Source organism: Colobus angolensis, unplaced genomic scaffold (genome assembly GCF_000951035.1).
Source record: "Colobus angolensis palliatus isolate OR3802 unplaced genomic scaffold, Cang.pa_1.0 Scaffold27, whole genome shotgun sequence".
Classification (NCBI taxonomy): Eukaryota; Metazoa; Chordata; class Mammalia; order Primates; family Cercopithecidae; genus Colobus; species Colobus angolensis.
The window spans coordinates 2,965,439-2,982,329 of NW_012115932.1; the positions used below are offsets into that span (position 1 = coordinate 2,965,439).

Here is a 16,891-nt window from a genome sequence, read left to right on the forward strand (position 1 = left end):
AAATATCCACCAATCATGGTGGCTAATAACTAGAAAAAATCATTACTTTTATGACATTCCTACAAATTAAATTTCTGAATTGTTTGGCATTTTCACACTGAAATCATTATATAGTAACAATTTTAAACAAATTGTGTGTAATTTTACAATATAAGAACCATGACTGAAAACAAACTAAAATTTTACTTCATTCTCATTGAAAAAGGCTGAAAATTTAACCAAAGGTCCATACTACTTCTCTATTTTTATGGACCTTTCTCCATATTTAGAGAAAATTTTTACGCCCACACAAATGATTTAATTACGTATTCAAATATAGCACTTTCCTTTTATCTTATTTTAGAAAAGACAGCATACTAAATACCAAAGTTTCGATCTAGCTTTGGGGAAGTGAAAGAGTTTAGGAAATTTATAAAACTTTCCTTTGCCCTCTCTTCATTCAGTAATTCATTTTTATGAAATCTTAATTTCTACTTTCTGGCTGCAAAAAAAGCTTTTTTTTTTGTTTTTTTTTTTTGCAGTTTGATCTTGTGTGCTTTTCTGTTGGTGTGTTTGTTTAGTCAGGGTATTCTAGTAAGCTTCCAATCCTTTTTTCTAAATAAGTTGTTTTTCGGCAAAGTAACATAAACATTACCCAGCACACAAAAGCATAAGTAAGAACAGAGAACAACTCTTACAGAGATATAAATTAACAAAAGAACCAATATGGGAACTTCTCAAAGCAAATTACAACATTCTTATCATGAAAAAAGGCAATCTATCCTGGCTATGCATAGACAAAGAAGAGAAAAAGATTACGTTAGCAAGATATCTAAACTTCACAAAATATCCCAGTATTATTTTCTTACTTTGTAAATAAGTCCAAATTCATTCATGGCTTAGTGAATTGTTAAGCCTATTGCACTATGCTATACCTCATCTTACTGTGCTTTGCAGCGGGTAACAATCTGGTTTAAAGCACCACCAATTCAGTCCCACGCTGAGGTTATTATCCTAACCACAGAACTGTCTTTCTCTTTCTCTTTAAATTCAACTACGTTTTAGGTCATTTTAAAAGTCTGCAGGCCGGGCATGGTGGTTCACACCTGTAATCCCAGGACTTTGAGAGGCCAAGGTGGGTGTATCACCTGAGGTCAGGAGCGCCTCAAGACCAGCCTGATGAACATGGTCTCTACTAATAATACAAAAATTAGCCAGGTGTGGTGGTGTGTGCCCATAATCCCAATTACTTAGGAGGCTAAGGCAGAAGAATTGCTGGAACCTGGAAGGCGGAGGTTGCAGTGAGCCGAGATTGTGCCACTGTACTCCAGCCTGGGCAACAGAGCAAGACTCCATCTCAAAAAAAAAAAGTCTTGCACAAAATACTTGTATCAAAAACAAATAGCAAATTTACTTAATACTAAATTAATCCTTAAAATGTATTTGACTTTGACATCAACTTACTGCATGTTTATAGAAACTACTTATGATTGTTACTCATTTTTAGAAAGTTCAAAATCTGATTCAGTACCAATATAAGTTTATCCTACTTATTTGTTAAAACAGGTTTTTGTCCCGTATATTTTTAATGTTATTTACATTTGTGTTAATGCTTTCCTTGTAACATTTTCCTTAAGGATAGTAAACTTGTCTTAAATTTCTCATAGCCTACACCACTTAGTACACAGTCTTCCATCATATTGGATGGCTGAGAAACAATGACTATTAACTAGAACTTAAAACAGTTATCTACCTACATTTACTTTATAGGAGGACAGATTTTCATCCCTACTTTTTGAAGTAACAATGAGTGAGGGAACCAAGATGTATATTCATGTACTAGATTCTGAGAAAGTGAGATTCAAACTAAAGAGCAGAAAAAATAACAAATGTGGATCTAGCATTAAGTTCACAATAAAGTGGGAAAAGGACTCACATGTTATGAGATTCTAAAAAATAAAACAAAAAACCCCTAAATATTAAAAACTGAGTCTTAGAATTATTTTGGGTTAGAACAAGCCTGACTCACCTGCAGCCCAGGACAGTTTTGAATGCAGCCCAACACAAATTTGTAAACTTTCTTAACATACTATGAGATTTGTTTTGCGATTTTTTTTTTTTTTTTAAAGCCCATCAGCTATCATTAGTGCCAGTGTATTTTATGTACGGCCCAAGACAATTCTTCTTCCAATGTGGCCCAGGAAAGCCAAAAGACTGAACACCCCTGGGTTAGACAGTAAAGTACTATTATCGACCCATTTCACCAATTATCTGACTCTATCTTGATACCGAAGGCAGCAGTGGCATAGGCAAAGTATACAGACTAAGTCACAGGCTTTGAACTCAGGTGGGTCTGAGTGCCAGTTCTGCTTCTTTTGGCAGTGTTACCTGGGGCAAGTTATTCCTGGTACAGTTTCTTCAGCTATGAAATCGTAATTATAATAAAGGCACCTATCTCTCAGGGTTGCTGTAAAGATTAATGTGAGGCACAGTGTTTAATGGTATGGCTACATTTTAAATACTCGATAAATGTTATTTTTATAATATACTTTTTTCTGATTGACTCAATAATTTTAACTTGAAACTGAAAAAATACTTTTACAATTTGCTATGTACCTTTCCACAAATCATTTGCTACACTCTGGTCCACAGTGCAGTCAAATAAACTACATTATTATATCAGCACCTCCCTGCATTGCTAAACCTAGGAATCCAGTGAATGAAAATCCTATCTTAACAAAATACGAAGTTGTATAACGTGAATGATAAAAGTAATCTGAAAAACTTACTATTCCTAGATCAGTTTTCTCTTTCTAAGGTTATACATAGTATCATAGGCTCTTATTAATTACCTTGTCAGAAAAAGGAAAAGAAGCCTCTCACGTGATGCAGGCTGATCTCGAGTACTGAAATAGGAGTAAATCTGAAGAGCAAATAAGACGAGCCAGAAAACCATGAAAAGAACAGGGACTACCAGTTGATTCCACAGGGACATTCCCAGGGCGAGAAGGCCATATACCTCCACTACCTAAATAAAAATATAAGACAGGAAAACTTCTTGTATCACCATCAATAAACACTGTAGAAACACTTAAGAGTCGAATCAGAAGTAAAATATTAGTTTTTCTTTTATTGTAAGACTGTTTCAGCTAAATTCCTTTAAAGTTAGCCTATATAGTTAACAAATAGTATGTTTTTTAAAACTTACTGATTTTGCATTATTATTAACACTTGACACACACTTATTTGATAGCAACAAATTGCCCTAATAGTTCAGGGATAAGGTCAAAATAAGGTCATACTCAGTACAAAATAACCTTAAAAGGCAGTTTGAGAAGACTTGGTAAATACTCATGTCTAATCAAAATAATCAGGACTACCATGAATTGATACAACACTGCTTGAAGCAGTAGGGTAAAAAAAGTAAAAGTAAAAACTTTCAGGGTTTATTCAGAAATGTCACAAATGAGAAATAGTTCAATGAAGAAGAGTACTTAATCACTGGAAAAATTTTTTGCAGAGCAAAGATAGTTAGCAAGTCTTTTTCTCCCATACACATCAATTCCCCTTCCTCCTACTGTGTTTTTATCAAGCTATGTTTTTCCATTTGGTTTGCCAATGTAGTAACACTAGGAAAAGGATATATCTTACAAAAAAAAAAAAAAGGCTTAATAATCTGCAACTCACTAAATTAGTTTTCCAGTTTATAAAACACTCTTCTTATGAAACTGACTAGGAAAAATCAATCACAGAATCTGATTCAATCTAAGAGCATAGGTGTTACCAAGTTTCTAGAGCTTCTATGTCAGGGACCAGACCCTGGTAACACAGCAGGAATTCTGCCTGGCAGCTTACAAAACCAAAATCTAGCAGTCAACCGGTTTTGCTGGAATCTCTCAATGTGATACCAGAATGTTTCAATGAGGTATAAAGATCTTTAAGTATTAAGTTAAAATAAATTGACTTGCAGATTATTCTAAATTTAAAATTCTTTCATCAGTAAATCAAAGGCTTTTTCTACAACCCAGTCTATTAACTTCTATTTTCCCCAGTGAGAAAAGATTAAAAGAAAAAGGAAACTGTCCAACTAGCTGCAAAATTATTATCAGGCAGACTGATCATTAAGACGCAGAGAATACTTTTCTTCCTTTCCATTCAAGAAACGGACCACTATTTCTTGCTTATCTAATTCTTTCCTGGTCACACATTTTATAACCTGTATTTCCAACAGTTACATCTAGTTGATGTACGAATCTTATGGCAACCAACCAAATATGACATTAAAAAATGAAGGCTGAGGTTATTCAATAAATATTTAATATTCAATAAATATTTACTGAATATTCATTATTTATTACAAACTAAGATAACCCTCGTAAGATTGAATTGAAAGAAAAAATATATATCTTAAATTTGTCATTCTTACCCTGAATACAACTATAACCCTTCCTGTCCTGCTTCCCCATGAAACCGCTCTTCACTGACAGCAGAAATAATCTCGTTTCTGGAAGATCTACTCCTGGGAAAACTGCCCAAGTTAATCACTGTGTAAGACGAAGATAGAATCAGGCTAAGGCCAAAAGCTTAGAGAAAGTATTCTCAAAGATCTGCCCCTGGGGCCATAAGAGAATACCTCACTTTGCTGTATCAGTTTGTTCTATCTGGGAGCTTCCTGTACCTTAAGGACACAGTCAAGAGGTGGAAGACAGTGACATTTTAACACTCTCTTTTTATACCAAGTCAGGTTAAAATCTATTTTATAGACTACAAACTATCAATTAAACCAAAGAGAAACATTTATTTCCCAAATGTGTATTGTTTGTATCTGCGAGTAATTTACCTTAGAGCAAAGGCTGAAAAAAGTACGGGAGAAACTTTTATAAAAAGCATGTTATGTTGGCAAACATAGTTCAAGTACTATATCTAAATGAAATCTATCATATTATAACCCCGAACTACTTAACTTTTCTGTTTCAATTAGGCACACAAAGGGAAGAAACTGTAGTCACAGTAGGACTATAATCAGAAGGAAAAAGCAGGATTTGACTTATAGGTATTCAATTCTTTATTATTTTTGTCTTCATTACAATAGCTAACACATATGGAACATTGTCTGGTACAAAACTCATTTAAATCTCACAGAACCCTATGAGGAAAGCACAGCTTTCATTATTAGCTCCGTTTTACAGAAAGTAAGGCAATTATCACAAGGTTACACAGCTAGTGAACAGCAGCATCAGGGTATGATCTCAGATAAATCTGCTTTAAGAGAACCACTTCACTTTACTGCCTTCTCAACAGAACATAATCAACAATCTTTCAGATGCTCCTAATTGAGCTGAAAATAGCTGCTGTTTTGAAACTGTAAAAATGAATGGTACCATAACTGTGAACTAAAAATGAACTATAATGTACTTAACATTTATGTAGAATTTTATCTATGTGTTCGTGGTTGTCAGTCTTACCTGAACCAATTCTCTGTATGCAGATTTAGCAAGGTTATAAGGTACCAAAAGATTAGACCCAAGAAAATAGAGAACTTCCAATCCAGTAAAAATCATAGCAAATTTATTGATGATAACAATTGTCTCCAAAGGAACAAGGCAGAGTCGTGCTAGCAGAGGAAGCATGTGAGCTGAAAAGAGCCAAATCTGCTTTGTTTTCATGACACAGGAGCATAAAGTACACACCACCAACTGACCTAAAATGGGGAATAGAATACATTTAATTTTGAGCATTCGGCATCCACAAAATAAAAACAAGCAAAAAACACTGTTGATAAGGATAATAACACAACTTTTGAAGAAGTCTAACTAAAATCTCGTAGATAATATTTTAAATCAAACTTTAACTCCATCTGACTATAATTACATATTCACAAGTTCTGTGAATTTTGAATGCTAATTCCTTAGAGCTGATCTGGAAAGAGCAACATAAATCTCCACTGATTGTCTGTGATGGCATGTATAATATGAAGAAAACTTTAAACAATGTCTAGTTCAGTATTGTGACAATTCAGTTGCTACTGTTTATACACAGCTTCTTTTCCAAAGGTACTCAATATGTAACTGTTCTCGTCTATAGGTGAAAGCATAAAATCCAACATACAATCACTTGTTCAAGATCACAATGCAACAATATTTGTTCTGAGAATTTTTTAATCTTTATTTTTGGAGGACCATGTAAACCTCCCCAAATAACTAAATCATAACTTAAAACTAAAAACTAAATAAATTCTTCTCACTGGGGATTACACATGGTCATTATATTAAACCCAGAAACACAGAGAAACAGAAGGGAAAGAAAACTCTCAGTCTCTTACAATCCCACAACCCAAAGGCAGCCCCTAAGAACACCCTGGGTTACACTGAAAGTATGTGACATGATATTCGCATTTAGCCTTTTCCAAATATTCCAGAATTATAAAATGCTTTATATGAATAAGCTTTTACATTATGACATCCTTGTATAAACTACCTGGAACACATTTCCTAATATTCTCTTAGGCTAGGAATTACTGAATCCAAAAAAAAATTTTTTAAAGACTTTGACACACTGTCAGACTGCCCTCCAGCAACAATTTACCAGTGTATAATGTGGCCATTCTTCTATTAACTTGCCATAGTGAGTATAATTTAGAGAGGGGAAGAACAGGGAATATTTCCTAAATTTTTTTAATTGGCATTTTGTTGGTTACTAGCAGCACTGAACATTATCAATAAGTATATAAAAACATGTGCAATCATTTGGTGAAATGTTCACATTCTTTGCCCATTTTTCTACTAGAATACATATCCTACTGCTTGATCGAAATATTAATCCTTAGTCACATGATTGCATTTTTCTAATATGCCCCTTGTCTTAATATTTTTAATAACTTTATTCTCTTATAAAAGTATGTATTGAAAAGAGTCAAACCATTTTTTTTCTTAATGGTACCCACCTTTAGTGCCATGGTTTATTACATGGCTACCCCACTCAAGATTATACAAATAGCTGTATTTTCTTTAATTTTTAGCTAATTTTTAATTTTAACTTAAAAATTAATACATTTGATTTATTGTGGAATAAGAAAATAAAGATCTAAGTTTGTTTTTTGTACATGTTTAGTTGGTTATCTCAAAACTGGCTACTGGAATCATCCACTCCTTTCTCATTAATTTGAAATGTCACTGTAGTATACTCCAAAATCTTTTACATATTTAGGTCTGTATAAGAACTTGTTACTTTTTGTTTTCAGTGATCTATTCTAATGATGGTACCACCCTGTTTCATCATACTGATTGGACAAATCCTCTCTCATTGCTTCTTTCAGAATTTCTTGGAGATTACTGAATTTTCCAGATTAATTTAGAATCATTAGTCATATTTTCTCACTTCTTGTCAATGAAAACCAAAACAAAAAATTGGGACTTGTTTGTATTCTATCCACACACATGTTGAATATTGCTAATCCCCAAATCTAAAATCCATAATGCCCTAAAATCTAACATGATGCTCCAAGAAAATGCTCATTGGAGCACTTTGGATTTCAGATTTTGGGATTAAGGATTTCCAAACAGTAGTATAAAGCAGATATTCCAAAATCTAAAAAAAATCAGAAATCCAAAACATTTCTGGTCCCAAGCATTTTGAATAAGGAAAATTCAATCTGTATTAGAAAAATACAAAAATGTCGACCATTTTTACATAAGACCAAACACTTACAACAATCTACTATGTCATAAAACACATATGGTATTTTATCTCACAAAGCATTAATTTTGGCCTTTAAAAAACTGATACTAAAGTAATGTGAAAAACAATCATAAAGGCATAAAGAAGAGAAAAACTCCTAATTATATAGAAAACAAGAGGCCACCAAATGATCTGGCTTCCACTGTGTTTATAGCTATGAAACTTAAATGTCCTTGTTGAGCACAATGTAAACTTCCTCTAAGCTCTGAAAATTCCCTTAAGTCTATGCCAGCACATGTGGCGCCCAGTGCTGGGGTTACAGGCTTCCTTTATCTTCTTTCACAGAAGAATATGACTCATATGGTATATTTAAGAGAAGACTACTCCTGCTGAGGTAGAAGAAGGAAGGAGTCATATGTTGTTAGTGGAATCTCCCCTGAAGTTCCAAAAGAACAAGTTGTTTGTCTTCTGATTTGCCTATTTCAACTTTTAACTCTGAATAAACCAAAATCCCAATGTACTCTTTAGATTTCAGGATTCCACTATTAGAAATATCTCCAAAAAGTTTGCAACCCTAAGAAATCATGGCATATTAAAATTACCTAGTTTTTCAAAAAAGTTTGTTATTAAAATGAAGAAAAACACCAGAAAATTATTTTAAAATCAAAGTTGGAAGAAAACATGCTCCTTAATAGTTTATGGACTTCGGAAAGTTGAATCTTAGTTAAGTAAACAGAAGACCATGGCCACCAATAAGAAGAGTTTTAAGAAATATGTTTCATATTTATAATACAAGTATATCCACCATAAAATAAAACGTTGCAAGCTTTCTAACTTAGCAAATATGTTCATTATTGAATGTCACCATTAATAAATATGCCAACTCATAACGATATAGTTATAAAGCAACATTATTTTTGTCCTCTGCTGTCTTTTAAAATCCACTCTGTGAAGATTAGTGGTTTTCCTGCCCCTAGATAAAATCCAAGGCAAGTCCCATAACTTTTCCACTCTAGCTTAGGTTACTGTCTCAATTTAACAATAACCGAAACTTTCAAACACATTTAAAGTTGGGACTTATCCCTTACTCTAGAGTTCAGGTATTCTAGGGAAAGCATTAATTTTGACCTTTATACTTTAAGATAGAAAACCTGCAATTGGGAGAGGAAGTGGAGAGCCTGTAGCTGGCTTCTGTCTCTTTTTTGACCTACCACTTCTTCCTCTGACTCACTCAGGACTGAAGCGGGTAGGGAAGAAGGAGAGGGAGGGAAGTAGGCAGGTTCCTACTTAACGGGCCTCTTACAACAATGTGGCTGGTACTGGTACTGGTGCTTCCTAGACTTGAGGTATCTAAAACTGATTCATTTTCCCCTGGACACTTTTATGGGTTGCTCTGAAACTGTTCCTATCACTGTGGCTCTCTCACCTGCAGCAGTACCGTTGGTGCTTGGTGTATACCCTCCACTGGCCATTTTTGGCTCTTTTCTCAGCTCCTGGGAATCTGGAAGGTCAATCCCTGTTGAGGACTTCTCATCTCCCTAAAAGGCCTGCTTGAACAGGACCTAAGAAAATCCTACACAGACTTTCGGGGCCCTTGTCTAGTTTACAAGAAACTTACATCGTTTGCTCCACAGTTTCCTGTACCAGAAGATACAGGAAAACCCTATAAGGCATTTTCACTCCACAATCAAAACACTGAACAAGCAGCTAGTCTATTGCTAGTCCTTTATATCAGATTAGAATTATAATGTGAGCCTCATATATAATTTAAAATTTTCTATTAGTGTCATTTCAAAAAGTAAAAAGAAACAAGTGAAATCAACAATATATTTTATATAACCTAGCATATCCTAAACATCATCATATAGACATTCAATCTATATTAAAAGTTAACAAGACATATTAAAAGTTAACCTGGCTTGTGCCAAGTCTTCAAAACTGAGTATGTGCTTTACACATACAGCACACCTTAATCTCAATTCACCACATGGCAAGTGCTTACCAGCCACATGTGGCTAGTTTTGGACAACGTAGTTTTAGATTTTGCAGGCTGAAAAGGCACAAGAATGATACAGTGGACTTCTGGCCTCCTGGAAAGGTGAGAGATGGGTGAAGGATAAAAGACTGTACATTGGGTACAGTGTACACTGCTCAGGTGATGGATACACCAAAATCTCAGAAATTACTGCTAAAGAACGTATCCATGTAACCAAACACCATGTGTTCCCCAGAAATCTATTTAAAGATGTTTTTTTAATGTTAGAAAATAAAAATAGAAGTGTAACACACAAAAAAAGATGTTCCAGTGTGAGTCGGATACCAGTCCACAGCATTCCCGTCTTAACTACACAAGACATATAACTCCCCAAATGGTCCCCCACTGAATCCTCTAGTGTAAAGGGCTGGGGAAGTATTTCAGAAAAAAGAGCTCTCTCTGAAGAAACCCTCCTCTAATCTCTAATATTAGGCCTTTTAACACCTTCTACATGGGTGAGTTTCAAAGTCAGAAAACAGGTTTGTTCTCACTTCCTTTTTTGCATTTTGGCATGGTACACTCTCATAGCGGGGCTCCGGTACTTCACTTTAAATTGTATCTATATTGTTTTCAGACCTTAGCCAACACTTCTATTTTTAACATTCTGCTATCTGAATATTTCAATCACATCTCAAGTTCTTGATGTTTCCAGACATTTATTTTTGACAATAAGGTCATGGCTTTCAACAGCAATAAGTACATTTAAGATACTACAAGTTTCATTTTAATCTTTCAAAGTAATAATTATCTCTATTTGCTGACGAGTTGATGGGTGCAGCACACCAACATGGCACAAGTATACATATGTAACAAACCTGCACGTTATGCACATGTACCCTAGAACTTAAAGTATAATAAAAAAATAAAATAAAACAAAATAAAATAATAAATAAAAATAAAAATAAAAATTAATCTTCTCAAATACTTAAAAAAACCCTTAAAAGCACAAGCAACTATGTGCTATGTACAATATGACTATAAATACATAACTTATACATGGGGAAAAGAAGAACTAAAAAAAACCACTAAACAATGGTTATATGTGGAAAAAGTCACCATGAATCACTTTTGAGAATTCCATTTTTTTTAAAAAAAGAGTATGAATGAATTTTATAAGTTAGTAGGACTGGCCGGTTCCTACCTACACTTTAATTCTTCTATAATACTTACCTATTAAGGCTGTGGTAAACCGATTCATAGACAGAGGTTCTAAATACATTGGCCCCTCATAGGCAAACTCCAGTTCACTCCGAACATAGTCCCTAAATAAGAAAATTGATAAGAATGTGTATATGAAATGCATTCCAAGCAGAATCACAATATGCTTATAAAAGCATATTATGTTACTGATACCCCTTTTCCATATCTAAGGAAAAATTTAGGTATGAAGTATTACATATAAACGGCCTTCATCTCTGTTTTCTGTGCATTAGAAACCGACACAACTTATTGAAATGGAATTTTACCATGCAGAGAAAGCTGCCAAAGTTCCACATTATGAAATTTTCTTTCTTCTCATGACCTTATTAAATACTTTATGCTCAGTAAAAACCCAACTGAGAGGTGATCTCTCTCAACTCTACTACACTAACCAATGATATCTAGTGATATGACACTAAACATCTCCTCTTCTGGCTATCTTCCACCACCAACACCCCACCCTCATCTTATTTCCCTCAAAGTTTTGGCCCCAATTATATTTTATTAGTCCCAAGTAGAATCACAAACTAGTTAGAAAACTGGGGGATAGCAGTATAATCCTTAAAAATTATCAACTCTATATGAAATCTAAGATGATAATTATAATATTTAATTAGGCTACAAATTAACTTTGAAGCAAATTTTAGATCAAATAAAATATTCCTTTTAAAATTCAACTAATTTAACGTGTGACTACTGAGAAATAGTAAGCTTTAAGTAATAACCAAAGAGCCTTTACACATTCAGAAAATAGGCGGGAAGCACAACCAGGGAGAATTTAATTTATTATCAGTAAGTTAAATGGTACTACTGGAAGACAGTTTGTCTAAAGTATTTTTGGCATCAAAGAAGGAAAGTTTGTGTAAAAACAGTCTTCCCTCTTTTTTTCAACTTTTAATGTTTTATTCATTGTATTTAAAAGAGAACATTTCAAGTATTTCCAAACAAACTCATATGGCTATATTTACTTTTTCCATGAAATGACTTCCCATTAGGCAATCAAGTGGAATTCCTTTAGCACTGCATAGCCAAACAAGGAAAGACCCTTACACAATCAGCCAGAAGGGTATTCCCAAAAAAGAATCAAAACTTAAAACTAAAATTTTAAAAAGAATTAAAACAGTTTCTGAGATTATAAAAATGTATTTCTAAGTTATATGAGTGATCTAGCAATTATCCTTGATCACTCTTAGATGACAGTTTCTAACACATAATGTATTAATTGTCTCTTTCTACTGAAAGAGAAAACCGAATTCTCAAGAATTATTTTAATGCAGTGGTTGTCAACCAAGGGGCAATTTTGCTCCTGAGGGGATATTCTACATCTGGAAACATTTTTGGTTGTCACAATGGGGGAGAGCTATTACTAGCACTTAGTGGGTAAAGGCCAAAGATGCTGCTAAATATTCCTCAGTGAAAAGGCTAGCCCCTAGAACAAAACATCCAGTCCAAAATGTCAACTGTGCAATACTGAGTAACTTTGTTTTCATGTAGAAAGGCACTAATACAAATAACACATAAATATCTGATTATTATAGGTAGTCATCAATGGAATTATATAGTTAGAATAGAAAACTAAAAAATTAAAAGAATTATGAAATTAGAATAAAATGCAAATATAAACACTATTAATACAAAGTATTTTAAAATGCTATTTGAAAAACAAATTTATACCTAAAAGAGATTTTAACTTTGAGTGTCAGTACTAGCCAGACCTTTAAAGTCCAATAATTTCTTTTTGGTCATAGCATATCTCTCTCCAATGGATACAGTTTAAACAGGGGCCAGGAAAATCCATATAGACAAAACACAGATTGGTGGTTGCCAGGGGCTGGGGAGAAGGGGAGATGAGAGTAATTGCTTAACGAGTACTGAGTCTTGTTTAGGGGTGACGAAAATGTTTTAGAATTAGATAAAGGTGACACCTGCACAACATTATGAATGTACTATATGCCACTGAACTGCTCACTTTAAAATGATTAAATTTATGTTATACAAATTTGACATTAGAAAAGGGAGATAAATCAGCTCCAAGTGCACTATCCCCAAAGAGAAAGCCACAAAGTGCCCCAGAAGTGCCTTAGTCCCAAGTATCTCTGTGTGACGGACAAGAAAAAGGTCCCTACTATGTTTTCTTTCCACTGTTTGGTTTTGTCACATATTATTAATATTTTATAATAAAGCTCAGCAAACAAAACATCATGCTAGAATTTCTGATTGCTGAGACATTTGTTAACTGTTCTGCATTATTTCATAGCCTACGTTAGTTTATCCTCTTTTTAAAAACTTCTTTGTCTTTCTTTAGTTTCTTATCTTAAATTCTAATTTCACACAACAAAATTTCTAGGGATAACTAACATTATCTGTTTCTTTTTAACTCAAAAAGAAATTACTGAATACATAAGTGCTGGTACTCTGCTAGACTCTGCTAATACTGCACAGTCCATACTAGCATGCAACTTACAAACAGGGAGGGGAGATAAATACTTAGTCCTATAATTATTTAATTATGATGATAATCAGTGCTGTAAGAAAAATATAGAATGCTGTGACTATTTTAAAGTCTTTTTTATTGATACATAAAAAGATTTTAAGTTCACAGCATATTTAAAAATTACATATTTTATTCTCTATTTCTAGGTTCTAACTTTTTCAATAAACTAATAATATTTCTATGTGCCTTTTACTTTTTTATTTTAAATACTACTTATTTTACCTCTCCTATTTCATATGGTTATTATACAAGTTTTTAATGTAACTATTTCCTTTTCTTTTATCCAACCCTATTATTTCATTCCTTTGTTTTTTAAGCCTTCTTTCAACTTTCTAATCCTTTCCATTACTTTCTTTTTAATTCTTTTTACTTTCTCCATACTCATTACTTTGCGATTTGCTGTGATTCTAGGACACTAAGGGAGGTCTGCATTCCAGAAGAATAAATAATCAACCTTTAGGCCACAGTGACAGCCCTGATGTTAAGCAGTTTCCTCCCACTTGCTCTCTTACTCTGTCCTTCTCTAGGATCCTAGGATTAGCTCTCCAATACTGTACTGCCCCCCATATTCCTGTTCAACTTGAGTCTTTGTATCATTCATCATAGCCTCAAAATTAATATCGTCCCTAGGCCCCTTAGAACCTTTCCCCTTTGCTCAATTCCTCTCTTTCAATACAGTCCTCCAAAATCCTCCATTTGCCTGACGCACCAAAAAGCCCCACCTCAGCAAAAACAGCCAGGCCTAGAAAGCCTGCAGGCTCTCTCTTCAGGCCAGCTCAGCTTAGCATGCCAGAGTCAAGGCAATGGTTTTGGTGACAGCTAAACTATCTAGTATGCCACACAACCACCACGGAGCTGTCACTTCTAAAAGGAGGATCTGCGCATCCCATCCCAAACTGTAGAGAAGAACTGAAATAAAAATCAGTGTTAACAAAAATCTCTACATCTAACTTATGCACAACTTCCAGATATCTCATGCTGGCATTGAGAATTCTTGGTGACTCAGTCCCAACAGGGATGGTCATTCACAACATAAGAAAAACAAGACAGTAAGCCTAAATTCAAGGGATCCAAAGTGAGAATTATCCAAAATTCCATGAGTCATTTTAGGTGAAAAATTAGTTCAAGGCAAGAGTCATAAAATTCTAACTTTTACCAACATCTTATGATTCTCTTAAGACTCAGGTGAGCTATTCAAGAGAAGCATTACAATTTTTCATTTCAGAAGACTTAAATGGTAGAATGTATTAAGATCTTTGGAAACAAGAATTCCTGCCAATCTACTTATAACAGAATAAAATATTTCCCTTCTTAAATGTTTTTTCATTTGTGGAAGGCTGATAATCACCCCAACGCAGTAATACTAAAAAATCTCTGAAAAATCTACTTCCCTAGTCCTGTATAATAGCCTCCTCTCCTTTAACTCAAATTGGGGCCACAAGGAATGTACAAGATCTATGAAAAGGGCCTCCAGGCACGGTAGCTCAAGCCTGTAATTCCAGCACTTTGGGAGGCCAAGGCAGGCGGCTCACTTGAGCCCAGAAGTTCGAGAGCAGCCTGGACAACATGGTGAAACTCCGTCTCTACAAAAAAAAAAAGCAAAACTTAGCCGGGCGTGGTGGTGCCTATAGTCCCGGCTACTTGGGAGGCTGAGGTGGGACAATTGTGTGGGCCTGGCGGGGGCAAGGGTTGCAGTGAGCCAAGACTGCACAACTGCACTCCAGCCTGGGTCAGAGTGAGACACTGTCTCAAAAAAAAAAAAGAAAAAAAAAGAAAAGGGCCTCAGAGCTTGCAATTAGAAAAATTCTTGCTTATACAGAGAAGTATACATGTTACAAAAAATAAATGGGTACCAACAACAAAACCTAGTAGCTTACCACTTCAGCTAATTAAAGACCTTTTCACAACAGTCTATTCAGCAATCTGACTCACACACTGGACAACCTAGGAACAACTTGTACATTCTGGCTATTTACTTAAAGCTTTCAAACAACGTTAATTCCAAAGAAACCTAATCTATTTTCACATAAAATAAAGGTGTGCCAAGTTATCTTTTGCAATACGGGCAACAAGAAGCACCACTTGATACAAGAAATCTCAGATGTTCAAATACCTGTATTTCCTTATATGCCTACTAAACACACATACACGCACACAAACACACTTACTATATCCTCAGCACTGCGCTAGCAGTTGAATAATTCATTTACCCAGAGTTTATTTAAACTGTTGACATCCTTTCTTTAGCTTCTTTCTAGCCTCCAAGATATTTAGTGCCTGCATCTGATAATGTTCAAAAGAAGAAAACATGTCAAACAGTGAAACTGGTCACTTTTATTCCTGTCAAAATTAAGTTTAGAATATAAACATTCCAAGCTACTTGGGAGGCTGAGGCAGGAGAATCACTTGAACCTGGGAGGTGGAGGCTGTAGTGAGCCGAGATCACACCATTGCATTCCAGCCTGGGCAACAAGAGCGAAACTCCGTCTCAAAAAACAAACATAAAACAATTTACCTAGTTTTTGTTTGTTTTTTTTCTGAGACAGTCTCACACTGTCACCTGGGCTGGAGTGCAATGGCATGATCTCAGCTCACTGCAACCTCTGCCTCCCAGGTTCAAGCGATTCTCCTGCCTCAGCCTCCCGAGTAGCTGGGACTACAGGTGCCTGCCACCACGCCTGGCTAATTTTTTGTAATTTTAGTAGAGACGGGGTTTCACTATGTTGGCCAGGCTGGTCTCGAATGCCTGACATTGTGATCCACCTGCCTTAGCCTCCCAAAGTGCTGGGATTACAGGCGTGTGCCACCGTGCCTGGCCTATCTATAGTAGTTTTTAACTGAGGACAGTTTTGTTCCTCAGAGGCTGCATGTAACAAAGTCTAGGGACGCTTTTTGGTTGTCATATTTGCTGGGAAGAGGGTGTTACTGGGATCTAGTGGGTAGAGAGTGTTGTCAACAACCTATAATGCACAGGACAGCCTCCACAGCAATGCACACCCTGCCCAAAATTCTGATGTCCCTGAGAAACAGCAGCCCCGATATACAATTTTGAATTATGCAAGTCATCATAAAATGGAGAGCTAATTATCCATATTTTACACATAAGTCACTCTTGGGGAAATTTTTACATTTGAAACCATACTTACACACCCAAGAGCCAGAATAAAAACAGTATTACTTTCTTCTTTTGAAAGCCAGTTCTACTGGGCTCTTAACTCAAGTCGTAGACACACAAATCCAACATGTTGGTTCATAAATCTAACAATAAAACAAGGAATTTAAGAATACTGGGCCGGGTATGATGGCTCATGCCTGTAATCCCAGCACTTTGGAAGGCCAAGGTGGGCGGATCACGAGGTCAGGAGACAGAGACCATCCTGGTCAACACAGTGAAACCCTGTCTCTACTAAAAAAAAATATAAAAAATTAGCCAGGCGTGGTGGCAGGCGCCTGTAATCCCAGCTACTTGGGAGGCTGAGGCAGGAGAATGGTGTGAACCCAGGAGG

The 16,891-nt window shown here is 35.3% G+C and overlaps 1 protein-coding gene across 5 annotated transcripts in view; it reads right to left on the reverse strand.

Annotated features, from left to right (window-relative positions):
- The window catches only part of RNF145 (ring finger protein 145), a 51,991-nt gene that overhangs the window by 13,128 nt on the left and 21,972 nt on the right, over window positions 1–16,891 (reverse strand). For all 5 annotated transcript variants that reach the window (XM_011947688.1, XM_011947689.1, XM_011947691.1 and 2 more), the window contains exons 4-6: window positions 10,862–10,953; window positions 5,445–5,680; window positions 2,832–3,007 (exon numbers count right to left, since the gene is read on the reverse strand). In XM_011947688.1, the coding sequence (XP_011803078.1) occupies window positions 2,832–3,007; window positions 5,445–5,680; window positions 10,862–10,953 (504 nt within the window). The remainder of the gene's footprint in view (window positions 1–2,831; window positions 3,008–5,444; window positions 5,681–10,861; window positions 10,954–16,891) is intronic.